We start from the raw sequence: 27479 nt of genomic DNA, 5'->3' as shown, positions 1-27479 counted from the left end.
GCTGTGTGCTTAGGGTCATTGTCTTGTTGGAAGGTAAACCTTCGGCCCAGTCTGAGGTCCTGAGCACTCTGGAGAAGGTTTTCGCCCAGGATATACCTGTACTTGGCCGCATTCATCTTTCCCTCGATTGCAACCAGTCGTCCTGTCCCTGCAGCTGAAAAACACCCCCACAGCATGATGCTGCCACCACCATGCTTCACTGTTGGGACTGTATTGGGCAGGTGATGAGCAGTGCCTGGTTTTCTCCACACATACCGCTTAGAATTAAGGCCAAAAAGTTCTATCTTGGTGTCATCAGACCAGAGAATCTTATTCATGTGTTTTTTAGCAAACTCCATGCGGGCTTTCATGTGTCTTGCACTGAGGAGAGGCTTCCGTCAGGCCACTCTGCCATAAAGCCCCGACTGGTGGAGGGCTGCAGTGATGGTTGACTTTCTACAACTTTCTCCCATCTCCCGACTGCATCTCTGGAGCTCAGCCACAGTGATCTTTGGGTTCTTCTTTACCTCTCTCACCAAGGCTCTTCTCCCCGATAGCTCAGTTTGGCGGACGGCCAGCTCTAGGAAGGGTTCTGGTCGTCCCAAACGTCTTCCATTTAAGGATTATGGAGGCCACTGTGCTCTTAGGAGCCTTAAGTGCAGCAGAAATTTTTTTGTAACCTTGGCCAGATCTGTGCCTTGCCACAATTCTGTCTCTGAGCTCTTCAGGCAGTTCCTTTGACCTCATGATTCTCATTTGCTCTGACATGCACTGTGAGCTGTAAGGTCTTATATAGACAGGTGTGTGGCTTTCCTAATCAAGTCCAATCAGTATAATCAAACACAGCTGGACTCAAATGAAGGTGTAGAACCATCTCAAGGATGATCAGAAGAAATGGACAGCACCTGAGTTAAATATATGAGTGTCACAGCAAAGGGTCTGAATACTTAGGACCATGTGATATTTCAGTTTTTCTTTTTTAATAAATCTGCAAAAATGTCAACAATTCTGTGTTTTTCTGTCAATATGGCGTGCTGTGTGTACATTATGAGGAAAAAAATGAACTTAAATGATTTTAGCGAATGGCTGCAATATAACAAAGAGTGAAAAATTTAAGGGGGTCTGAATACTTTCCGTAGCCACTGTATATACAGTATATACACATATTATTAATGTGTTCATTAATGTATCTGTCTGACATCACTTAATGTCACTTAATTTCTAGCGATTATCGCCGAATTGATTGCACAGATATTATTTAAACTAAACTGAGCTAGACAATGACATCTCTGAATTCAATAATGAAATGCCTTTAACTGAAAATTGAAAATTGAGTGTTTAATCTTATCATTATACATTACTGACACTCTATCCTCTAATTTGATACTGTTAAGTGCTTTGACACAATCTGTATTGTTAAAAGCGCTATATAAATAAAGGTGACTTGACTTGACTTGACATCAGATCTTTGCATAAGTTCAGAACAAAGTGCTTTTGCAGCTTAGTGTCATTTAATGGTATTTTTTTTGCATTGGGGATGAAGTTTGGAATTCTGAAAGTATGTTTTTAATAGCACACTGAATCTTTCAAGTCAAAGGGCCAAATAAAATGTTGATTTTCATTAAATGACCCCTTTGAAAGAACGAAGTTGTTTTCTCTCATGGAATTTGTTGTGAGTGAAAGTTTCGAGATGGATACAGTTTAATAATTTATTTTACAAAATTGCCTATTTTATAACTAAAAAATGGTTTCTGGACTTGGAGGATAGTGAGTGAGTGGGGTTAAAGGAATAGATTACCCAAAAATGAAAGAAAAAAAAAATACTATGGATGTCAATGGGGACCAGGAAGTGTTTAGCTGAATAAATAAATTCATACAGATTTGGAACAACTTGAGGGTGAGTAATGACAGGCTATTCATTTTTGGTTGAAAAAAAAAAAATGCAAAAATAAAATAAAATAAATATATATATATATATATATATATATATTAAAAAATTAAAAAATGGCTCCATGAAACTACTCGGGTCAAGTGATTTGGTACAAAATCCCTGAAATTGGACTAATGACCGCAAATAAGGAAAAGTTTTACCTACCCATCATGCCTCACTATGTTTTATTTGCACAAGAAAGTACCGAAGTTGAAGCACTACAGTGTGCAACTCTGTTCCAATAAAACTGTTGCTTGTGTAATGCAGATTTTTGTCTTCACTATTTTCTTTATTATATAGCTATACCATGCATATGCTATGGTTTATTTGGAAAGTATTAAATGTAACTATATATATATATATATATATCTGTGTGTGTGTGTGTGTGTGTGTGTGTGTGTGTGTAACTATATATATATATATATATATATATATATATATATGTGTGTAACTAATATATATATATATATATATATATATATATATATATATATATATATATATATATAGCACATGCATATATTACAGTATATTTAAGCATATAAAGAAACTATTACATGTAAAAATATAGTGCCTTTTTTGGTTTTGATTGCAATATATATATATTTATATGTATCAATATATATACATATATGGTCTATGCATATATTGCAATATATTGGAAAAGATAAATATTAAATCCCATATATGAGAATATATTGCCTAATATATTACATGATATTTTCCAATATACTGCAATATATTTTTGTTTCATAAGGGACAGCATTGCCTTGTGTAATATCTCCATCTGGTGTTTTTCTAGGGTAGCACACTTTTTAAAATACCTCCCTTTTCTCGTGTTCTCAGAAGTATACTTCACAAGGATGGTCAGTTTTTCCGAATTGAGGGGGGATGAGGGGGGATGGCATCCCCCTGGTCGAAAAAAAATGACAAAAAGCATCCCCTCTGTAAAGCCACCATCCCCCTTACCATCCCCTTTGGATTATTAATTTTGTGTATTACGTAAAATTTATCATGCACATGAAATGTTAAAATTCTCTATTTATGATCATTTACGAACTAAATAACGGCGGTTGGCCAATCAGAACTTGGTACTGTAACAAGCTGCGCACAAGCAAGCAATTTCATCATTTTTCGCTCAAAATGGTTCAAGCCCAACTTTTGAAGTTCTTTAAAAAGAAGAAAATGATTTTTCCTTGATTAGAATTCAAAGACATTCTCCTGACAATGTATGTTTTACTTTGAGGGACTGAGAGACAATACCCCGAAGTATTGTATACCCAGCAAGAGAGCTGACATTATCCACAAAAAAACACGTCTTGAGAGTCCAAAAGCATTCACTGAGCAATGAAGCCCATTAGAATACAGTTAGAATGCCCTTATAATTCCAGCAATGAAACAAAAAATACCCATGTATGAGTTTTTACGTTTTTTATATTCATTGCACAAGCAAGGTACTTTTCTGTATATCAGCACATGTGCGCGAAATGAATGATTCAGTAAGTTATTTATTAAAACAGAGACTTGCTGCCACCTACTGCGGTTTTATTGTCATATTTAATTTATCCATGACAGGCCTAAACCAGCCAAGATGCCAGCACAAAAACACATTCAGCAAAATATTGTTTAATTATCAATATTGGCCAAAATTCCTCTATTTCAGGCCCCTGAAGGGAAAAAAAAATCTGATAAATAATAGTTCATTTAATAAGGCAATTTTTCATTAAATAGAAACCTTTTAAAAAATGAGACCAATTTTGTAATCATTGTGTAAAATTAGCCACAGGAAGAGTTCTGTTTTTTAGTTGTTTTTATTTTGGTATTGTGAACTGTCAATTTCAAAGTAAGACTGGATTTATGCATTTTTACATGTAGTGTCATGTACTTTGTCTATGTTTAGATTGCAGAAAAGTGAGGATAAGAACACACACACACACACACATCTTTATGTAGACTCAGTGCTGGTTCTTTAATGAGATGACTTCCATTAAAACATGAATATAAAGCTCAAAACAATCAGTGCAGTTTAGGGTCTGCAGCAACTATTTGACAATGACAATAGCATGAAAACAAAATAAGAGTGGCAATAGCCTTTCATCAAACATCTCTATTTATTGAGCAAAAGTGATAATGTAATATTCAAACCAATTTAAAATAGGAATATGTTAATAAATACCAATAATAAAGACACATTCAACCATATAACACTAACAACAGCAGCAAACTTTCCTTTCATGAAAATAAAAATTAGCATAAAGCATACATAAAAGCATTTAGTTTGTTAAATAAATGGAAGAGACAACGTCTACCTTAAGCATAACGTGTATAAATAATTTGTACTTTACAGATTAGTTAAGATTAAAATGTTACTTGTGCCCAAGCTGCCATGACAAAGGCACAAATACATACAGTGGGGCAAAAAAGTATTTAGTCAGCCACCAATTGTGCAAGTTCTCCCACTTAAAAAGATGAGAGAGGCCTGTAATTTTCATCATAGCTATACCTCAACTATGAGAGACAAAATGAGAAAAAAAAAAAAAAAACAGAAAATCACATTGTAGGATTTTTAAAGAATTTATTTGCAAATTATGGTGGAAAATAAGTATTTGGTCAATAACAAAATTTCATCTCAATACTTTGTTATATACCCTTTGTTGGCAATGACAGAGGTCAAACGTTTTCTGTAAGTCTTCACACACTGTTGCTGGTATTTTGGCCCATTCCTCCATGCAGATCTCCTCTAGAGCAGTAATGTTTTGGGGCTGTTGCTGGGCAACACGGACTCCAAAGATTTTCGATGGGGTTAAGATCTGGAGACTGAAATGCTTCTTACGAAGCCACTCCTTCGTTGCCCGGGCGGTGTGTGCTTGGGATCATTGTCATGCTGAAAGACCCAGCCACGTTTCATCTTCAATGCCCTTGCTGATGGATCAAAATCTCACGATACATGGCCCCATTCATTCTTTCATTTACACGGATCAGTCGTCCTGGTCCCTTTGCAGAAAAACAGCCCCAAAGCATGATGTTTCCACCCCCATGCTTCACAGTAGGTATGGTGTTCTTTGGATGCAACTCAGCATTCTTTCTCCTCCAAATACGACAAGTTGAGTTTTTACCAAAAAGTTATATTTTGGTTTCATCTGACCATATGACATTCTCCCAATCCTCTTCTGGATCATCCAAATGCTCTCTAGCAAACTTCAGACGGGCCGGACATGTACTGGCTTAAGCAGGGGGACACGTCTGGCACTGCAGGATTTGAGGCCTTTGTTACTTTGGTCCCAGCTCTCTGCAGGTCATTCACTAGGTCCCCGTGTGGTTCTGGGATTTTTGCTCACAGTTCTTGTGATCATTTTGACCCCACGGGTGAGATCTTCGTGGAGCCCCAGATCGAGGGAGATTATCAGTGGTCTTGTATGTCTTCCATTTTCTAATAATTGCTCCCACAGTTGATTTCTTCACACCAAGCTGCTTACCTATTGCAGATTCAGTCTTCCCAGCCTGGTGCAGGTCTACAATTTTGTTTCTGGTGTCCTTTGACAGCTCTTTGGTCTTGGCCATGGTGGAGTTTGGAGTTGGACTGTTTGAGGTTGTGGACAGGTGTCTTTTATACTGATAACGAGTTCAAACAGATGCCATTAATACAGGTAACGAGTGGAGGACAGAGGAGCCTCTTAAAGAAGAAGTTACAGGTCTGTGAGAGCCAGAAATCTTGCTTGTTTGTAGGTGACCAAATACTTATTTTACCGAGGAATTTACCAATTAATTCTTTAAAAATCCTACAATGTGATTTTCTGGATTTTTTTTTCTCATTTTGTCTCTCATAGTTGAGGTATACCTATGATGAAAATTACAGGCCTTTCTCATCTTTTTAAGTGGGAGAACTTGCACAATTGGTGGCTGACTAAATACTTTTTTGCCCCACTGTATATATATAATACACTGTATATTTCTCTCTGAATCTGAGCCACATGTATCATGGTCCATTTGTTCACATTTAGTCATTTCTTCAGAATGCTAGTCATATTACAGAACACGTGCTTCTTTGTCACAAAGTCACTGACATAAATAAATACATATATATTAAGAATAAAATTAAAGATAGTCTTTCAACTTTTTGGCTTGCCAATATTAATACATATCAACAGACAAATTATTAGGGGAAAAACAGCATGAAATGATGTGAAAGGAATAAAAACTAACAGCAGGAAAGAAAAAAAGTTGGATTGTCATCAACAAACAAATGACCTTTGCATGTGGTGGGCTGTAGAGATACAAAGTAAAGATACATATTAAAATGAAAACCATGGAAACCAAGAACTTGACACTGAAAAATATGAACCATCAGTGATCTGGAAAGAATGACCTGGGACCTTGTGCATGAAACACTTTAAGCAAAACTGTCTCTAAATATCTGGGTAACTGTGAATATGGACCAGAATTGATGAAATTTTGTTCAGTGCTCTTGAAAGATGTGTTTTGAGCCAAATTCATTTACAACAGGGCAAATAAGTGTGTATAAACAGCGTATGTGTGAATTATTGCATGTGTAGGTGTGTGTGAGAGAGAGATTACAAAGCTGATCTAGCTATGATTATTTTGGCTGCTGATCACGTTTCCGCCTGGAGGGGCAATATGTATCGAGTCCAGGATCGGCCGTAACACCTGACCAAATGGCCTGAGAGAGAATGAGAGAGCATAAAGTACTGTGAAATCTGTACAGATCTTCTTGCATAAATTTTCAGCATTGGAAATGTGACAGATGAAAATGAGAGAACATCACAGTTATACAATCACAAATGGGTGAATCTCAGAAAAACATGGTCAAGGTCGCATCTCACTATAAAATCAATAAAGAAAAATTTGCATAAAGAAAATTAAGCCTATTTTTAGGACCATTAAATGGATAGTTCATCCAAAAGTGACAATTTTGTCATTCACGTTAAAAATGTCTTTGTGGCTGTTGTCTATACAATGAAAGTCAGTAGAATCCAATGTTGCTTTGGACCCTTTTGACTTTGAAGGAACAGTTCAACAAAAAAATTACAATTTCCTGAAAATTAACTTCCTGGCCATCCAGGATATAGAGGAGTTTGTTTCTTCATCGGAACAGATTTGGAGTAAGTTACATCACCAATGGACCCTTTGCGGTGAATGGGTGCCATCAGAGTGAGAATCCATGCAGCTAATAAAAACATCACACAATAATACATAAGTAATCCACACCACTCCAGTCCACCAGTTAATGTCTTGTGAAGCGAAACATTGCATGTTTGTAAGAAGCCAATTCATCAAGACGTTTTTAACATCAAACCAGTTTCCAGCTAAAATAGTCCTCTACCCATAATCTTGCTTTCTCCAGTGAAAAAGTTGTCTTGTCTTGAGAAATATGCACAGATCAAGAATTGTTTACAAGCCAAAACAGTTCTAAACAAATACGTTGGTGGATTTTGATGTGAGAGAGCAACAGGGGATGGACTTTTTCACTGCCGTTATTATGGATTATGGACTAGTATTTTGGCCAGAAGTGACAGTTAAAACGCCTTAATGCTGAGTTTGTTTCTTACAAACACACAACTTTTCACTTCACAAGACATTAATTGATTGACTGGAGTCATGTGAATTATTTGTGGTTTATTGTGATGCTTTTATCAGCTGTTTGAACTCTCATTCTGATGGCACTCATTCACTGCAGAGGGTCCATTTTTGGGCAAGTGATGGGAAATTTCTCCAAATCTGTTCCGATGAAGAAACAAACTCATCTACATCTTGGATGGCCTGAGGGTGAGTAAATTTTCAGCTAAATAATTTTTTTTGGGTGAACTATTCTTTTAATTGAATGGATAAAATCATTATATAAAATATTGGTAACAATTTAGAATACTCTTTCTTACTTACTGCATAACTAATAAGGAATTATTGAAGAACTAACAGGTAATTATTCATTAAAGGTGCCATAGAATGCATTGATACAATATTTTATATTGTTCTCTGCTATCTACATAGAAGGTGGCTTAGGTAAGGGTAAAAATTCTCCAGAAACGGTTTTACGTTTACATTTACAATTACATTTAGTCATTTAGCAGACGCTTTTATCCAAAGCGACTTACAAATGAGGACATTAGAAGCAATCAAAACCAACAAAAGAGCAACAACATGCAAGTGCTATGACAAGTCTTGGCTAGCCTAACGCAGTACACGCAGAAAGGTTATTTTATTTTTATATTTTAAAGAAAATGAGTAGATAGAATATAGAAAAAAGAAACCTAGTGTTACATGTGCATTTACAACCCTAGGATTTCTCTCTAGAATGAAACTGTTATTGGCTTATTTGGCAGGGTCATGAATAATAATGTTAAGCTCTGCTCTGATTGGCTGTTTCACAGTGCAGTTCTCATTTCAGTAGCTCACACAGCAGGAAGGAAGCACAGGGAGGAATTATATTTCAATACTCTCTCTCGCAGTTACATCGTCGGGTAATTTTACTGTATATAAAATGCGGGCATCAGGGAGCCACTATTAATATGTGGGGCATTGAAACTGCTTTCAAATGCATGATCGCTTTTTACTTTCACTTTCGCTTTCGAGATTCGCGATTGGAAGTACTCTGTTTATACTATGGAGCAGCAGTACTTACCACACATTTTACAAGATCAGATGCTTGTCAGTGATGCTCAGGATCTGTAAATCTTTCGCCATCATCCTCAGTCATCTCTCCTTACTCTGTTTATGTGGTAAGTGAAATCTTATGTACTGTAATGTAACAGGCTACGCTAGCAAGGAGCTAACCATGTCCCTTTAGTGGCTCGCGTTATTTTATTAGAACGCATTATTTGCTTTCCGTGCCTTTCTGAATACAGAATACAGACACCAACCCATCCCTGCACTTCACATCCCCTGCACAGCCTGAAACATAACATTTATTTCCATGATCTGCCATTTTTGCTGTTGTCCTCGCTTGTTTCTTCACAATACCTGCAGAACTGCTGATGTTTAGCTGGTGGCTGGCCTAGAACATGGGTGGGTAGACGTTATGCAAATGTTGGTGGCGTAACTATTAGTGATCCAGACTGTTACATCACAGTCGGTGTTATGTTCTGATTAGCATATTTTTCAGTGGTCTTTTTTATTCACAAGATTTACATAAGAAGGAAGAAACAATGGTGTTTGAGGGTCACTGTATGTAATTTCCATGTACAGTACTCTTATTATTCAACTATGCCAAGGTAAATACAGTTTTCCATTCTATGGCACCTTTAACACTTAACTCACTACTAAGGAGGTATGGGTTCAGGAGGTATGACAGAATACATTAGTTATTGATTAGCTAACTGTTACTTAACACAATCATAACATTTTATTACATTCTAATTAGTTAACACATCTCCCTTAGTAGTTAATAGTAGGGAGTTAAGTGCTAATGAATAATTACCTGTTAGTTATTCAATAATTCCTTAGTAGTTATGCAGTAAGTAAGAAACAGTTTTCTAAAGTGTTACCAAAATATTTATTGTTTCACAGAATACAAGTCACACAGGTTTGGAACGACATGAATGTGTCTCTTTAAGATTTCTCACATTATTTTCTGTACATTTAAGCACTTTCTCCTCAAAGTTATATTACCATAATGCATCAAAAAAAAAAATGTTTTGTGTTTATACTTTTGTTAAACAGTACCTTTTGACAATAAAGATTAACTTAACACATTGAATTTTCTTGTAAAACATACTCCAATAATCTTGCTATAATAATGTCTTATTCACAACTTTGAAACAAAAATCTACAGTGCAGATCTCAAGCTATTTATTTATTCTCTGGATGCAGTTACTAAATATTTACCTATGAAGTCGGAAGTAAAAATAACACTGTAAATCTTCTTGAAATACGTAACGTAAGCATGTATGTGAGCAGGTTTATGTTTAGCATACTCACGTGGAGAGCACTTCAGAGGGCAGATCTGTGATATAGGAGGGAATTTTATTGCCTGTGAGAAACTGGGCCACCTCATTAGTGAACGTGTTACAGTTGTGTTCAAACAATCTGTACTTGTCACCACTGCAGAGAGAGATAGAGACAAGAGATTTCAGATGCCTACAAAATGCAAACAATGCATATAAAGCACATGTTTGTACAGTACAAAAACTTTATAAAGACCTTATACCTGAAGAAAGGAATCCCTATTTTTATTTTGATTAATAAACAACAATCAAAGATACACTCACCTATATGTTGTTTCTCCAAGTGAGGACAGATAATCCATAAAGATCTCCTCTGTCACCTCGGTGCTTCCCAGCTCCACCACTGTGTCTGGAGGTCCGAGCATCGTCCCGCCCTGTAAACACACATACACCGTGTGCTACATACTCTCCTTGTAGCCACCTTAGAGTAAATGTACCTCTTAAGGACAATTATGTTGCAAGGCCAATGTGTTACGTCAAAGCTTCACGTGGATGACAATAAACATGTAAACTGAGGGCTCACAAACAGCAAAACATACCCTGAGTATATTTTTGGGCTATGTTTTGAAATGCTTGTCCTATCTTGAGTACTAAGTGTCATAATGGGTTGAGATTTTACCGGTGGGCAACTAGAGATCCCGGCACCACCATAGAAGAATTCCTCTCCGTAGATCACTATAGATGTGTGCCTGTGTTGACATGATCATACAAGAAAAGCATATAGTTATATAACTAGAGATTTATATATTTAACTTATGCATAAAAGGTTTTAACCATAATCTGTAATAAGTAGATATTAAATAACAGTAATTCACTTACCAAATACCATCAAGCTGTTTTCCTGTAAGAAAGAAAATGTTTTTAGAAATCATACAATTATAGATATTAGAGATTTTACATATGTTCCTCATAAGTTATAAATTATGTTTATATTATTAACATATTAGGACTCTTATGGTTTGAACCACTCAAATAGTTACATTATGTTAAATTTAATGAACCTTGATAACCATAATTGCTACCTTCAGCATGTGACACCTACAATAAAGAACATCATGTTCTTAAACAATTTGTTTTTTATTATTGTTCATTTGTTTTTTATTATTGTCCTCATTTGTAAGGCGCTTTGAATAAAATCGTCTGCTAATTGACTAAATGTGAATTTGTTTTTTTTAATAAATAATTCTAGATAACTGAGAGATAAACAGGTCTCGGTGAATATAGCTGACACGTTTAAGTGATGTTGCTGATAAAAGTGTTTCCATTATCTGTAACCAGACGACGAATCCTAGTATAGTGACGGCATCTTTTAAATATTCATAAGTAAAGCATTCGCTATTGGATAGTAACGACGCAACGTCAGTTTAACATTAAACTGCCAATCAACGTTAGAATCAGGTCATTAATATTCAGTAGCCAAGATTTCTCATTGGAAGGTTACCAGGCAACGACAGCACGCTGGAAGTCATATAAATGAGCTAAACCTTCTTCATGGTAGGATTGGAAATTTCGCGGCCCTCACCAATATAACGGTAAAGATATATCACTCACCTAGCATTATAGGGCTGAGCTGTCGAGCCATTCCCCTCGACAGATCATAAATGAAGAGCTGCACTCCAAACGTCGAGTCGTGTTGATCCATGTTTGTGATGCCGGAGGCTGACTGCGGCTGACTATAGCCTGTCTGCGGCGATACACTGCAGTTACACGGCCTTAAGATTCTCAAATGATCGCGACAGTCTGAAATCTCAAGTTTTTAAATTTCTAAAGCAGTGTCTCTATATCGGACTTTTGGAGAATCGGTGGCATTAGGAGGGTCTGAGTAAAAAAAAAATACAGCAAAGCTGCTTTAAAACGATAGCAAGATAAATAGGCTCTGTCCTTTCAAGTCGCCAATGAAGAAGCGTATTAATTTAACGGCACGACAGCGACATCTATCGGATGCGCAAGTGTTTGCCTCACGACATTGTAGCCACATTATGCCCACGACAAATAAAACTAATTTATTTCAGTGTGCGTGTCTTTAAATTGGTTTTAACTTAATAAGATGCAACAAATGGATAACACACCTATCACCTTTCCTCACTGTTCTGATATTGTTTTTCATCCATATTTTGTTTGTATTGTTTGTAATAGTCCAGTTTGACAAGTCATTAACTAGGCTTAACTGCTCTATTATTTGGGGGGGGGGGCTTGGGGAGATGTTTTACAAAGAAAGTTTTAATTTTCTGGAAAAAAAGAAGAACATAGCCTAACAAAAGAACGTTTTTTTAACATTCCCATAATGCTATAAAAACTTTTTTTTTCTTTCTTGGTTATGTGAACGGTAAGGGAACATTCATTTTTATGCCATGGTCTGTCTGAATACTGGATTCTGATTGGCTGGCAGGTGTTGATTAAGTTCGTTGAACTGCACAGGTAGTTCCAGGTCAGTTTAATCATGTTCTATATTAATGCGCTTCCTATAAACATCGGTAACCATAGTAACATACAGTTACAGCTGAATAGTAATACAGATGAAAATAACCGTCATTTTTATCGTTCCGGTCAAATATTGCAGCGCAAATATTATTAACATCTTTAATATGTGAATGCTGGAAAATGACCATGGCATAAATGGGATAACCCACGGCTAGCTGTGCATTAAACGATTTGAATGCACTTCGCGGAGGGCGGTTCTTCGCCTCCACGTCGTGCATTCAAATCGTTTAATGCACAGCTAGCCGTTGATTATCCCTTAATTATTATTCTGAAAACATTACGGGAACACTGCTTTTGAATGTACACATTCTTAAACAAATGTTAGACGGACATCCAACTAAAATGTTTCAGTTTTGAGAGCATTTTTAAAGAACAGATAACTTTGAACAAACGTTCTAAATTTGAAAGGAAACCTTCCCAAAATAATCTGAGAACCTTCCCCTGGTTTCTATATGTAGGCTATCTGTCAGAAGATATCTTATTTACATTTAAAAGTTTGAGCAATCCGATAATGAGACTGATAGCCATTTAATTTCCAAGTAATATCTTTTGTGGGAAAAACTGTTGCCTACATTTTTCATATATTTAATTATTTATCTTCGTGGTTTTGCGCGAAACATTCTTAACGCTTAAAGTGATAAAGCAGTGATATCGGAGAATATATGATAACCCCGAATATGAACGCAACACAAAAAATGTAACGGAAGTGTTTCCCCCAAGAAAACCAAAACAAAATAGCTTGTATGTAGGCTATTTAAAACAGTTATAGATGCTGAAGAACCGCGTTTATATTCTGGGTTCATCTGTTTGCCTGTATATAAAGCTTATTAACTTTTGTTAAACGTTGCCTCAAAACCTACCTTTGTAGCAAAGCCTTTGAATGATTCTTAACATTTCTTTTTGTTTTTAATCTGTAGCAATTTGGGATTCTGTGTGAATATAAAGTGCGTTATAAATGAAATTTATTATATTATTATAATCATTATTATTATCATTATTATTAAGTGCCTACTGAATTTGGGTCTCCGATATTAATATTTTTTGTCATCTTGCCACGTTTTCTTAATAATGTTTTTTAGGGAAACGCCTAACTTTAGGCATTGCCTTATATTCATCTGCTTTCCTGCATACATGCATTTCAGTCCTCATTTCACTGTATTTGTGCATTATACACCTTCTTATCTGCGTTTGTGGGTGAAAATCAGCGGAATTCTGTCGATCTGATTTAAATTTGGTAAATGCGTAGAATAAACCAAAACACTGTCTGTGATCACAGCAGCACACGGGGTTGGGAGGTGTGTAGAACTGTTACCGTAAACGAGGGGCACTGGAATTCTCTAGAAATCTGCGGAACTTTCTGTGGAATTCTGTTGGCGCAGATTCCGGGAAGGACTAATTATGAGTGTTTTTCGGCGCATTTCTCGGAAAACACTAGTATACTTTCATTATGTTCTAGTCAGTATGTGCATGTGTAGATCACGTTACTGTATATAGGGGTTTACATCAGCCTCTGCAATGACCCGATATTCTCGTGTATCTCAAAAGTGACTCATCGCACTAATACGTCTTTATCGCTCAGAGCGAGACCACCTATTCCCGTCTTTCATTCCCATTTCTCGGCAAAAACAGTCGCGCTCCTTCCTCAGCGCGCGCGAACTCTCGTGGCGACTCGTGCTCGGTGCAGCACTAAAGGTATAACGGAGTTTGGCAAGCCATCTTAACACTCTTTCATTAAAACTAGTATACTAGTACTTATTTTTGATTGCAGTTAGAAAAATAATATCTAATGTTTGACGTTCTTGACAAAGTCTCTTTTAGAATGCACAAATAGCCTACTAGTACACTGTAAAAAAAAAATTCAAAACTAATTATTATTATTTAGGAACTAGTTCCACAGAAATTTTACGTTCAGTCGATTTCTGTATTCAAAGCGTTGCCTGAATTGTTATTTTTTTAGTTGGCTCAACCTTTAACTGAAATAGTTGTATAGTCCATTCAACTAAAGTGTTTTAATTGGTCAAACATTTAGAAAATGACAGCAAATTAGGTCAATTAAAATTTAACCATTTGTGTTTCATATGTTACCTCAACTAATATTTATTATTTGGGCATCATAAGAAATTGCTGTGGAACTAGTTATTATAGTCTATTTTATGCTGAGTTTAAGAAAATTATTAACTGGTGTCTATTAATCACTAAAAACACTCGTTACAACAAAACAATCTGCATTTAAAACATTTGTCATTCAGACTAAACATGCAGGCTTAAAGGGATAGTTCACCCAAAAATGAAAATATGTTGTTAATTGACTCACCTTCAGGCCATCCAAAATGTAGTTAATCTGTCAGCTGTAATCTGCAGACTGGCTCTGACTTTCCTCAGCTAGCGTCAACTTGTTCAGACTATAAATTCGGGGCAAAAATCGTGTATTCCAGGCTTTATCTGTCACCATTACCTAAGTGTTTATACTAAAGCCTAGAATACACTACGCGATTTTTGCCCCGAATTTATAGTCTGAACAAGTTGACGCTAGCTGAGGTGGATCGACTAGAAGATAATGAATTCTAAAAATCAAAACAATTAAGACATACATTACATTTATATTGTTATTTAATTAATGTAATAATTGATACAACTCATCCATTTTCTTAAAAATATATATAAAACATTTTGACCTGTAAGTCATGCTTTTTACAGTCATTTTACAGTTTAATATGTTACCATAGTCAGTGCCCTACTACACTCATATGATATTTTATTTGTGCAGGTCTTAAAAAAGTCTTACATTTGAGCTTAAAAATCTTAAAAATACTGAGTTTAAAATGACTTAAGGGAGCTGTTTTTGGTCCCTTAAATATGTCAAGGTGAAATAGTCACTAAGGACTTTGTAGCAACACTTAAGGGAACATTTAGTTAATTAAGGGGAATACTTAATGGCAGCCTTAAGGTTCCTTAAGTTGACTCTTAGGATATTTCTTGCAAAAAAAACCCCCAAGTTCACTAAGGGTTTCCCTTAACCTTACAACTAAGAGATTTTTTAGCTTAAGGGCTTTCATGCAACCGGGCCCAAATAAACATGTAGACAAGACCAAATTACCAAAAGCTCCTCAAGACACTTTGAGGTCTTATGAAGCTAAACAATCAAATACCGGCAGCCACAGACATGTAGTGTATGAATCGCCAAGGATCACTGTTTCAGATAAAAATCTTCTTTACTGTTCTACTGAAGAAAAAAGTCACTGACATCTTGGATGGCCTCAGTAAAACAACAGCAAATTTAAATTTTTGGGTGAACTATCCCTTTAAAGTGCTCCAGTTGTCAAACATTACATTTGTAATACAACTGCAAAATTTATTTTAAACATTTGTTTCATGAACTTAAAAAATACTAAACAAGTTAAACAAAATATTCTTATTAGTTTTTATTAGTTTAGTCAATATTAGCATAGCTGAATTTTGACTGGATTTGAAAATAACTCTTCAATGTTTTTCAAATATATTTGAGTAGACTTAATATAATATGTCTTCTCAACTAAGCCCAAGCAATAAAATTCGCTCAACTTAAATATTTTTGCCCATCCAACATTTTGTTAATTTTTTTTGTTTGTTTTTACAGTGTAGCCTACTCATTGTCTTGCTAGTTACATCTTTAACAAAAAAAGCTGGACAAAAAATTAAATTAGTAAGTTGGACACAAATGAAAACAATCGCTGAAAGTTAAAATTAAAATATACAAACATTTATTCAATATTTTTAAGTGTAAAAATGTTTCACCAAAAGAAAATTAAATAGCTCATATAGTTTATTTATTTATTTATTTATTTTTAAGTATATACTTCTTACATTTTCAGTCTTTCTTGTAAATTTTCAATCGAACTATATAGTCTCCTCAAGTCTACACATCACATCTGACAAGTTAAAAAAAATAAAATAGTAGGCCTAGGCTATCCATCTAACAACAACTGGGATATTTACCAGTAACTAGAAAAAAAAATACTGTTAACAAATGAAAATGTATTAACTAGTGACACTAAAAAGGATACCACCATTAGACTTACTAGTGCATAAAGAAGTAAAATATAACAATAATAGATACTCGTTGAAAGAATACATGTTAACTCAGCTTGCCATATACGGAGAAGTGGGTGGGCGCGAGTGCATAGATCGTGCACGCGCCAAACCAAACCAGTGCATACATGTGTCGCAGATTCAAGAACTCAGAGAGAGCTGGAACAGCGGCGGACCTGAGTGTGCACCAAGAGTACCAGTGGGTTTAAATCCTAAAAAAAAGAAAACACTCTAATAGTCTACGCAGAATAGTTAGGTGACATTTCATCAACTGAAGAGCAATAACGAGAGAGATAAGAAACTCTTATTTGCTGCACTGGAACATCTCATGAACATGGAGCTGTTAGCAATAGGGGAGCAAGTGTTTGCTGTAGAGTCAATAACGAAGAAGAGGGTAAGAAAGGTAAGGACGCTGCTGGTGCGTACAAAAATGCACTTCGGTCAGTTGCTTTAATGCAATGTATTCTGCACGCACTATTTACTTTCTGTTTTGAAATGATTCATCCTGCAAAACTCCGCACAGTTTTCTTCTGTTGCCAGTTCAGGAATGACTCATGAGTGACTGACAGCTAAATTCGCATAACGTTTCGGAACTTTTTCGTGTGCAAAACAATGCGGTAAATTGTATGCTATTCTCTTAAATATGAGAATTTTCGCAAGGTCTCGAAAACTGAATTGCGAACGCTAGAGATGGAGGTGGGTGTGTGAGAAGAGAACAGTGTCATCTTCATCTTTTCCTTCGATGCGCTTTTCGCTCGCAAAATCGCCGCGTCTGGTGGCTACGCAGTTTATTTGTACGCGCGCAGGGTCAGTGTTGATGCGCGTATAACATCCGCGCAGTTTCCAGAATAATTGGACCAGTTTATACCAACAGCAGAATAAACGAGATTGAATACGTTTAAATAGCAATAAATAAAATTGGTCACGTTTATTAATAGAGCACGCACATTGGTAGGTGTTTGTCTGTGTATTTGTTATTTTGAGTGTGTTATACAGCCAGATGTTGTAATGTACAGCAGTAGCTAAGATGATGAGTAGCGCTGCACATGCACGCGGGTTTCGTTTCGTACGCTCAAGCATGAGGGGAAGCAAGACAAGACCTTCGCAGTGCTGCACGTTGCAGAAAACGAGTTGTTTACGCGTTCCCAAAGCCCCACCTACTTCCATCCAATGAATGTTCTTGAAACTCGCTGTTTTATTTTTTTAAATGGAACTCACGTGCTCGCCCCTCTATGACATCACGCGCCATAACATTCGGGAGGGCGGCGCTGTTCTCGTCCTGCATAATCTTTCACGTCAAAATACTACTGAGCGTCAACGTCTTAAAGAGACAAACATGCTTTTTCAAAATCTGTGGGATGTTTGTGTTTGTATCATGGATTTGTTGAGAACAGAATGGTGACTTATGTCTCCATCTCAACTTTAAAAGTGAAAATGACCCCTTTTGTTTCTTTCTCTTTCTCATTTCAGGGAAATGTGGAATATCTGCTCAAGTGGCAAGGATGGTCGCCCAAGTAAGTTCTCATAAAAGATTGGGAAAACATAATATTAGTCATTTTATTCAAAACAAAATATAACCCACAACTAGGACACAATATGTGACCGAATCCTACAAAAAACACGAAGGTCACATTTCACCTGCCCCCCAAATCAGGTAAAACTCTAGAAAATTAGATGTTGGATAAAAAACAGCATCATATTATTCTTCTTTCTCATGTCACATATTTTATGCCTGAATCTCACAAAACTTGTCAAGAACATGTCTTGATCATATTTCACAACAAATCAAAGAAGAAAACAAAAATAAAACAAAACAGTGTTTTATGTAAAGATAATGAGTTCTAATTTTAGGAATGTGAAGAAGCTGTGCATTGCAACATTAATGACAATTCCCATTGTTGTTTTTCCTTTTTATTTATCTATTTATTTATTACAATGATATTTTTATTAATCTAAAACAGAACTTTACATACCACCATCAAGTATATATACACTTTACATTATCATTATTGTTTTACACTATTACACTCAGAAATGACACTCATGGAAATATTGCAATTTTGAAGTTATGATATATTGCAAATATTGCAATAAAATATTTCTGCAGCTGAAAAGTTTTTCTTTTGATTTTGGGGTGAAATATGAGCTAGGTATGTTCTTGACTGATTTTACGAGATGAAAATTACTATAGATTATAAAGTTCAATTCTGGGCAAAAACTAAATATGATTAAAAAAGTATGATTGCCATATTTTATACTGGATTTGTTGTATTACATATATTTGTATTTGTGTGTATATATATATGTGTGTGTGTGTCTCTAATGATCTGTTTGGGACTGTGATTGTCAGGTACAGCTCTTGGGAACCAGAGGACAACATATTGGACCCTCGTCTTGTCCTCGCCTATGAAGAAAAGTAAGTCACGCTCTGGGAACCTTCGGTTACTGATGGGGAGATGAATATGCTGGAGGCAACGGGATGTTCTTACCTTTCTATCCCACAATTCCTTTGCATATCTCTCTCTTTCTAACAGAGAGGAGAAGGAAAGAGCTCTGGCTTATAAGAGGAAAGGCCTGAGACCTCGTCGAGTTATTCTGCGGGTACGAGTTACCTCGTTTTTATTTTGATGTCCAGTAGCAATTAGCATGTAATTTATGTAAATCTGATGGGTTTTTTTTTTCTATAATGACAAAAAAACAATATTTGAAGCCTCATCCAACTGTTGTGTCCTTTCTATGCAGCTTCTGTAACAACAAGTACCAAATATTTTATTTCAATTCATATATCATATAACCAACAATCTGATACACACAATAAAAAAGATCTGATGTACTAAAGTATCCTAGGATCTGAACTTAGATTCATTGTCCAAATTTGGCTTAGCATCCGCAGGGGCTGTACTTGACTTTTTGTTTCAGACATGGTTCAAAACAGTTCTCTGTTTTCAGTGGAGCCATCTAGATTGCAAGATAATGTACTGCAGCAGTTGTGAAGAAACTTCAGTATTTCAGAAAGAACAATCTAGACTAACCAGTATTTGCAACATCTGATAAACACAGCATAATCTCACCCCTCTAACAGAGCATCTACCCAATGGACCTACGAAGCAAAAACAAGGTTCCAGATAAACCCACCCCAAGAATCCGCCTGTCACTCACCCGCTCGGTGGGGACGGTAATAGATCAGAATGGGCGGCGCTGCAAGATAAGGCAGTGCAGGTCCAAACTCATGAATGACAACAAATCATCCCAGCAACAAAGACTTCCTGCAAAAGACTCACAGAAACCATGGGGTGGAGACGATGAAGACGAGAGGAAGAAAATGGTGAAGATGCAGCAAAATAACAAAGAAAACACAACAGAAGTGCATCAGGACATTCCAAGTGGTAGGTGTTGCGTGGCATCAATATGACAACTGTTGCTAAGATACACTGCAATGAAAATATTCAGGGGTCATGAGGGCCATTCTGAAAAATCTTGCCAGATATTTCTGAATCACAGTGACAACGTGTGTTTAATGTAATTATGAAATACTCAGCTGTCAAAATTCACCAAAAAATGACGATGTAGTTTGTCATTCAAAACCTATAAGATACTCTGAATGAAAGTGAATGACCGTTAAACTTAAAAACTGGACCATAATGCACCATAAAAGCAGCCAATACATTTAATAATAAATTTGCCATAAATTTCAACTCTTCTAAAGCCATTTCGCCTTTTCTGTGAGGAACGACTCGTTTAGCACTCCAATCTCATTTAAGTCAATTTTAAACTTGCCATTTTAAGATATGAAGTTGTGTCAGGTTTGATGACAGTGACGTTAAACATTGGTTCTTACATCTTGCAATCGATCGTCATCTACGTAAAACCGAATGTGACGTCTTGAAGCAGCATCCGAATGTGAGATTTTCAGAGGTGCGTTTCCCAAAATCATCATAAGCCTAAGTAGATTGTTGAGACCACTGGTGCCTGTGATTTCGGTTTGCTCCTCATTTTAAAAAATCAATTTCACAAAGTAGTCCATACGACTTCCAATTCTTTAGAAGTTATACAGTAGGACCAACGTGATATTTACATAGTTAGTTGACAAAAGTCTTCCCTTCTGCTGCTGCTTTTGAATCTCTTTCGCATTTAAGTACATTCAAATTTGTCGTTAAAGGTGCGTCACGAGTAAAGATCATTGACACCAAAACTTTTATGACATATCTTGAAGCCACATAACAGAAGGTCATGTGTGTTTGGACTGACTTTAGGGTCACTAAATAACTTTCAGTTCTAGTTGAACAATTCCCTTCAAAGTTCATTATGAGTTTCTGTTGTTTTCTGTCAGGTCAAGAGATGTCGGAGGGTTACAACTCTTCGGCAGAACATGAAGCTGAAATCACCATCAAGGAAACTGAGAACTGCGCTTTCATTTTTGAACATGCTGAGATGCAAAGTGAGGATACAGGTCCAGTTTTAGGAGCAATAGAAAACAGTACAATCACCAACACACAAGAGAATGAGCCAGTCACAAACACTGCAGGGGATGAGGACTCCGACCGGGTATCACATGACACAACAAACACTGACCAATCACTACAGAACAGCACCAAGTCAGGAGCCGAGCAAAGTGTGTTTGACAAAGTACAGAACAGACCTTCGGTTATCGAGGTACATTCGAGCACTACATGGAGACAGGAAGAGGTAAGAGAAAGGTGTGAGGTAGACAGTTCAGAGGCCGAAGAAAAGGAAGGAATGGATGCTGATGTTACAGCAGAATGCACAACATTATTACAGGTCCCAATTGACCAATCACAGACTTCCTCCACCACCGCAGCACATCCTGGGAAAGTCATTGTGACTCGGGTAACGCTAAATTCCTTGACCGTCACCTTTAAAGAGGCCACGAGTGCAGAAGGCTTTTTTAGTGGCTATGGGCTTGAGGTGTAAGTTGACAAAGGAACCCAAGAACATACAAAAGATTCATGTACATTTAGTCAGGACCAAGTGAATAATACAGTTTTCAGTAGTGAAGCAGATATTGTCTAAGCAAGGTAAAGACTTCAACAAGGCATTTGTTTTAAGTTTGTCCTTGTGTCATTGTGGTAAAATAAACATTGAAGGACAACATTTCTGATTATACTCAGTGATGCTGTATTTGAAGACTTTAAGCATGTAAAGCAAATCTCTGTATCTGTACCACCACTTTTCCATCAGCAGCAGTCATTGACTTAATGAGAAGAAACTGTTTTTCAGTTCTGACTCCAAGACAAAACTACTGTTACGTCACCTCTTTTGTCCTGTAACCAACCAGGTGGGAAAAGGAATTGCCACCTGGCTTTGTTTCCATATCTGCGCCTGAGCTGTCTTCACTGTTAGGAGGCCTTTGTGCATTTTTTAAGAGACAGTATTGGTTTACATTCACAGCTGCTACAGTGGACGCTTTCGTAGGGGTAGATCCTGTTCATCTGAACACATGTGCTTTAGGTGTGCTTTTAGCATGGCAGAAATCAGAGCCGAGCCTAAGTTACATGTTTTGTTCGTGATAGTTGAACATGGCTTGTCAGCTCTATTGTTGCTCTCACATGTGACAACTACTTTTTTTTGCTTGTATTTACAGCAAATAAATAGAAAAATAAAGTTGTGGGTGATTTTAATTCATTTGAGTAACACTTTTTTTGTTTGTGTAAGCCAATTTGTGCCTCGGAGTAAATTATGTAGTGAAATATAGTGATTCACAATTGTAACTTAATACCCTGCAATTGTAACTGTATGAGTTCCAATAGTAAGACAGTTACATTGAAATAATCACATAGTATGTTACAGTTGCAACTATGAGAAGTCATATTTACAAGAAACAGTTGCAATTGTGAGATAAAGTTACAGTTGCGAGAAGTCACATTTATGAAAACAGTTCATGAAGTCGCATTGTGAGTTATGAAGTCACAATTACAAGAAATAGTCACAATTATTAAACACAAAGCTGCTTTTGGTTCCTTTTTTATTGTGAGGCAGCTTCCTTAATGACGTCTTCCAGAGAGCAGTGTAATAAATAATCATTACACGCCCTGGAATACTCAATTAAACAGCAAAAGTACTGTCAGCCAGTTGTCACAAAATAAACCCAGGAGGAGAATCTCAAATTGATATTCTCTAGTCAATCGGGCCAGGTAAATGTTATAAACTACTAGTCAAAAATTATGAAACAAGCCGACAGTACGGTCATATTTGCTGACGCTAAAGCTGATTCTTAACCACTCAGGGAAAGCCACTAAAGCCTCACTTTTACCAGTCAATCTCTACAGTTCCCTTGTATCACCTCTAGGATGATTTGCAGGAGCAACAGTTTCTTCAGACTCGGTCTGAACGTCAACCAGCAATGACAGCTGGCTGATGAGTCAACTATGACCAGCCTAACAGCACCTTTTTAACACATTTAACCAAACAAACCCAAATCCAAGAGCACTGCCATTCTGCCAAATGAAAGAAAATCTTTTTGAGCCAAATAAAGAGATAAAAGATTAAAGCAGAAAGGAAATTGGTTAAAAATTGCAAACTTCAAATGATCATCAAATACTGAAATTAGTTTTCTTCATTTTATTAAAAAAAAAAAAAAAAAAGTATGAAGTCCACAGTTTGTGTTTCCTTTGTACAGTACAAAATATTCAAATAAAACTCCCAAAGTTCAGAGCAAAGAAAATTCTGGAGGTGGAGGAAAATTAAGAGTGGTACTGAAGAAGGACGAAGATGGTGAAATCAGTGGCTCGCCTCTCCTTCTCCGTCCTTTCACTGCGCCATACAGTTCATATGTGAAACGCTGATCAATATGATATTGGCGAGAGCAGATGAACTCCTGCACCACAGCCAATACACACACACATACACTTGCGCAGACACACTCACTCACACTCACACACACAAAACTTTCATCCAACCAGTACAGACACCTCCACTATCCAGTAAGTCTATAAGGAGTGCACACACATTCTGAGGGTGGGTGTGTGCGCGTCTAAGAACTTGTCCTGTTGCAAAAGAAGTAATGTCCAATGGAATTTCCAATATGGCATGAAATAAGATCCATTGGGCAGCAGAGCGCACACCAAACCCGAACCCCCAACACTGTAATTTATATTATACTCAATAACCTAAATCTCCAGCTTAAGTAAAGGAATAGCTCCCCATTTTAATAGGTTTTAACAAAAATATATTCTATGTGAACTGTAGCAGTCTCTGGGAACACACATGAAAAAAATCCATCATGACAACAAATGAAAAAGCTAGAATAAATAAAATGCAAAACTCAATTTACAAGGAAGATATGCATGATGTTCAGATAATTATAATAATATAGGCATGACAACGTTTGAAAAGTTCCATATGACTCTGTAAAACACATAACAGAGACTGGTACATGGTGAAACTATATATAAAAAAAGTCCTTAATCATTTGCACTTTAATTTTATACCACTTTTAAAATCTTAAAAAATATCTCTTGAAAAAGGAAAAGTACTCCCCTGGACTGGTTGTGAAAATATTACTTGTGGTTTGTTCTCTGAGGCCGAGAAACAATCCTCAATTTGTACACAACTGGCAAAAAAAAAAAAAAAAACACACCCCGCTATACTTATTTGCTATCTCTCTAGGCGGGTCCATTTTCAAAGCATTTATGATGAAAAACACTAAACTCATCCTTGTAGTATAAAAAAAACTAACACTGTCTCAGGTGAGGTTTTGTGAATTTCGTAATAACTATATGATGTCTAATGAGTTATTAATGTTAATGGCAAGGTCCTGGCCACTAGAGGGCAGCATATCATTAGATCCCGGTCCGTGGAGTCCAGTCAAGCCACTGAGCTGAGATAGCATGGCGTTCTGATCTGCACCAAATCCACTTGGGTCCTTAGAGTTGTGCTGTGGCTGTTGGGAAGGTGGAGGAGGTGGAGCCATGCCTGAGTGATGCTGCTGAAGGTGGCTAGGATGCGGAGAACCCGTTTGGGTCTGAGGCGAAATGTGGTGGGGCGAGGGCTGTGGTTGCAGGCGCGGGGACGGACTTGAGTGAGGTGGCTGGGACTGGGGTCGCGGGGAGGGTTGAGGGGAACAAACCTGGTTGCTGAGGGAGGATGGGAGCTGTTGGCCCTGCAAGTGGGGCGACTGAGACATCTGATGCTGCTGTGGGCTCATGGGGTTGTTCTGCTGTGCCGGCGAGGTGCCACTGAGATGTTGCTGCTGATGAAGCAGACGCTGATGCAAGGCCTGTTGCAATAATGCCTGTGATGTCTGAAGACCGGGACCTCCTTGCGTGGGCTGCGGACCTCCTCCGTGCCCCATGTCGGGACCTTGCGATGCCGCATTCTGCTGCTGTTGCATCTGTAGTTGGTGTTGCTGTTGCTGTGCAAGCCTCTGCTGCAAGGCAGCTGCAACTTGCTGCTGCGCAGAGTTGCCTGGAAAGCTCTGCTGCTGGCCAGGTTGTACACCTTGTAGCGGCTGACCTCCTGGTGGGACTTGCATGTTACCCTGCTGACCCATGTAACCTTGTTGCTGTTGGAATGCTGCGTGATTACTCATTTGTTGCTGCTGCTGCTGTTGCTGTTGTTGTTGTTGCTGTTGTTGTTGTTGTTGTTGCTGTTGTTGCTGCTGCTGCTGAAATTGTAGTTGCTGTTGCCTTCTAATGACCAGATCTCTAAACTGTGGATTTATGTTGGCCATGTTTGGAACACCCTGACCCTGAATTCCTTGCTTTTGCTGCTGCTGCTGCTGCTGCTGTTGTTGTTGTTGTTGTTGTTGTTGTTGTTGTTGCTGCTGCTGCAAGGTAGCAACTTGCTGCTGCTGCAATAGCGGCCGCTGTTGCATTTGCTGCTGCTGTTGGAGCTGAGGAAGTTGAGTCTGCATGTTAACACCCTGTCCAAGGTGCATGCCAGGCTGGGACATCCCAGTGTTGACACCCACTGGCTGTCCTCCCATGGGTCCTGGGCCACCCTGTGGTCCAGCAGGGCCACCTGTGCCTCCTTTATATTTGTGAACCCGCTGCTTGATAAATGCTGCCATTAATTGTGGGTTAGACCGAAGAATGTTGAGGACTTGCTGCTGCTGTAGAGGAGAGCTTGGAGATCGCAGGGTCCGCAAAAGATCCTGCAGGGCTCCCTGAGGCAGATTGCCAGCTGCTGCCCCACTTGCTATGCCACTCTGCAGACCAGCCTGCACCATACTCATCAAGGCGTTTCGATTCAGCATTTGGGGTGCTTGCTGTTGTTGCATTTGTTGTGGTTGTTGCTGCTGCTGCTGCGGAGGGGGCTGCATTGCAACCATTCCTGGTTGAGCCATCATGGCAGGTCTCTGCTGGGTTGGCATACCCTGCCCCGGCCATTGTTGCTGCTGAGGCTGAAGTGGGGAGTTCATTCTCGGCTGTTGTAGATGCATTTGTGGTGGCATCTGGCCTTGCACAACTGCCTGTTGGGGTTGCTGCTGCTGCATGGGCCCAGCTCCCACCATCATTCCCTGAGATCCTTGCTGCTGCTCCATCTGCACTCTGTTCGCTGATGTTTGTGCCTGCGAGGCCATTCCTTGTGGCCCTACCATGCCAATCCCAGGGTGGGCTACTCCCATCTGTCCCTGTGGCTGCTGATGGTGCTGCGGCATCATGCCAGCTTGCGCAGCCTGCCTTTGTAGCATCTGAACGTGTGCCATCTTTCGCTGCGCATCTGCCACTTGCTGGATCTTCATGGCTATCTCCACAGCTGCAGGCGGAGGACCTGAAGGTTGCTGTTGTTGGGACATAGGTGCTGTGCCTGGATTGCTGGGGAGTTGAGGAGGAGTTGCAGGACCAAGGCTTGGCTTACCCTGCGACTGTGGATTTGGGGAGGGACCTGTGGAATGGGGACCATATTGATTGTGTGGATGCGGGAGTTGACCCACAGGTTGTTGAGGAACCATTTGTTGCTGCGGTGACGACATCATCCCGCCTGCACCTGGCATCTGCTGAAACTGGTGGTGGATGGGATGCTGAGGAGGCTGCTGGGGAGCTCCAGGTGGGACTCCACCCACACCAGGCTGGGGCAGAGATGTAAGGTTGGGCGTCAGCTGTGTGGGCGTCTGAGGGGTTGCAGGTTGCGTACCGACCGAAGTAGGTGTGCTAGGACCTGTGGCCCCATTGTTGCCAGGGGATGGAAGACCTCCAGGAGGCCCACCGCCACATGGTGGTGGCTGCCCTACTCGCTGCATGGTGGCCATACGTCTACGCAGCATTTGCGCTTGTTGAAGCCTGTGTTGCAGCTGCTGCTGACGAAGCTTGTGCTTGATGTTGAGACAGAAGGGCACAGGACACTTGTTTTCCTGGCAGTGCTTGGCATGATAGCAACATAGTGCAATGAGTTGCTTGCAGATGGGACAGCCACCATTGGTCTTGCGTTTGCAGCCCTTGGTATGTTGCACTACTCTCTTCATCTTCTGGCAAGATGGCAAAGAGCAATTAGCATTGCGACACTGGCACGCATGCACCAGTGACTGGATGCAGCGTTGGATGCTGAGACGACGCGAGTCGCCAGGGTTCTGAGTGGAGGCTGCAGCTTGGTTGTTGCTCTCGTCATCAAGACCCAGTCCAAGTTTATCCATCTTATGCTCATGGCCCTTAGTGTTGTAGCAAGTGATGCAGAGATCATAATCCTACAAACGAAGAGAGAAGGGGGCATTTAAAAAGTTGCTGTGTTTCTTGCTCTAAAAAATATGCACCACAATACAGCATTTTTAGAAACCCTCTTCAAAGACATACCAAGTATCATACATCCCACATGGCATTTCTTACCTCACAAACAGTGCAGTGAAAGCGTGTCTCAACGTGGTGCTTGCATTCATTGCACGTGTAGACAAAACGGTCCTGGCTTTGATTGTGCAGTTCTACTAGCATACACATGGAGCTCCATTTGGCCCGCCTCAGCGAACTGAATTCAAGGTGCTTGTCTCGTGCAAGCGTTAGGAAAGCATCTCGTCCGTCCATCAGATCGCAGGCCATCAGGGGGTCAGCATCCAAAATGGGTGGAAGGGAATTGGCAGAAGGGCCAGCGATGAGACGGATAACAAAGAAAAC

At 38.6% G+C, this 27479-nt stretch overlaps 3 protein-coding genes across 19 annotated transcripts in view; 1 reads left to right on the top strand and 2 right to left on the bottom strand.

Annotated features, from left to right (window-relative positions):
- Positions 1-5792: 5792 nt before the first annotated feature.
- Positions 5793-11775, bottom strand: desi1a (desumoylating isopeptidase 1a). Its single transcript, XM_058771045.1, has 6 exons — positions 11419-11775; positions 10687-10708; positions 10487-10556; positions 10132-10241; positions 9842-9964; positions 5793-6587 (listed from the first exon to the last, which is right to left on the bottom strand). Exons 1-6 carry the CDS (start codon positions 11507-11509, stop codon positions 6494-6496), a joined length of 510 nt encoding a protein of 169 aa, XP_058627028.1. The 5' UTR covers positions 11510-11775; the 3' UTR covers positions 5793-6493.
- A 4756-nt stretch (positions 11776-16531) lies between these two features.
- Positions 16532-22055, top strand: cbx7a (chromobox homolog 7a). 2 transcript variants are annotated; one of them, XM_058771036.1, is made up of 6 exons: positions 16532-16834; positions 17887-17930; positions 18767-18832; positions 18951-19017; positions 19499-19802; positions 20747-22055. In XM_058771036.1, exons 1-6 carry the CDS (start codon positions 16745-16747, stop codon positions 21346-21348), a joined length of 1173 nt encoding a protein of 390 aa, XP_058627019.1. In that variant the 5' UTR covers positions 16532-16744; the 3' UTR covers positions 21349-22055. The 2 variants fall into 2 exon arrangements, with proteins under 2 accessions (XP_058627019.1, XP_058627020.1); XM_058771037.1 differs by having other exon boundaries at positions 16533-16819.
- A 137-nt stretch (positions 22056-22192) lies between these two features.
- ep300b (E1A binding protein p300 b) overlaps positions 22193-27479 on the bottom strand; it is a 44079-nt gene continuing 38792 nt past the window's right edge. For all 16 annotated transcript variants that reach the window (XM_058770996.1, XM_058771002.1, XM_058771003.1 and 13 more), the window contains exons 29-30: positions 27198-27479; positions 22193-27058 (exon numbers count right to left, since the gene is read on the bottom strand). In XM_058770996.1, the coding sequence (XP_058626979.1) occupies positions 24149-27058; positions 27198-27479 (3192 nt within the window). In that variant the 3' untranslated portion in view covers positions 22193-24148. The remainder of the gene's footprint in view (positions 27059-27197) is intronic.

This window comes from Onychostoma macrolepis, chromosome 03 (assembly GCF_012432095.1).
Source record: "Onychostoma macrolepis isolate SWU-2019 chromosome 03, ASM1243209v1, whole genome shotgun sequence".
In the NCBI taxonomy this organism is placed as follows: Eukaryota; Metazoa; Chordata; class Actinopteri; order Cypriniformes; family Cyprinidae; genus Onychostoma; species Onychostoma macrolepis.
Note: the sequence above shows the minus strand (reverse complement) of the source record. Positions and strands in the feature narration are given on the sequence as shown.

Bases quoted from the DNA above. Each gene is read 5' to 3' on its own strand.
- desi1a (XM_058771045.1), bottom strand. From the start codon at position 11,509: ATGGATCAACACGACTCGACGTTTGGAGTGCAGCTCTTCATTTATGAT. The intron at 10,557-10,686 runs GTAAGTGAATTA...ATGTCAACACAG, and splicing joins AAACAGCTTGATGGTATTTG to GCACACATCTATAGTGATCT. The intron at 9,965-10,131 runs GTGAGTGTATCT...CTCTCTCTGCAG, and splicing joins CTTGGAGAAACAACATATAG to TGGTGACAAGTACAGATTGT.
- cbx7a (XM_058771036.1), top strand. From the start codon at position 16,745: ATGAACATGGAGCTGTTAGCAATAGGGGAGCAAGTGTTTGCTGTAGAG. The intron at 16,835-17,886 runs GTGCGTACAAAA...TTCTCATTTCAG, and splicing joins GAAAGGTAAGGACGCTGCTG to GGAAATGTGGAATATCTGCT. The intron at 18,833-18,950 runs GTAAGTCACGCT...TCTTTCTAACAG, and splicing joins GTCCTCGCCTATGAAGAAAA to AGAGGAGAAGGAAAGAGCTC.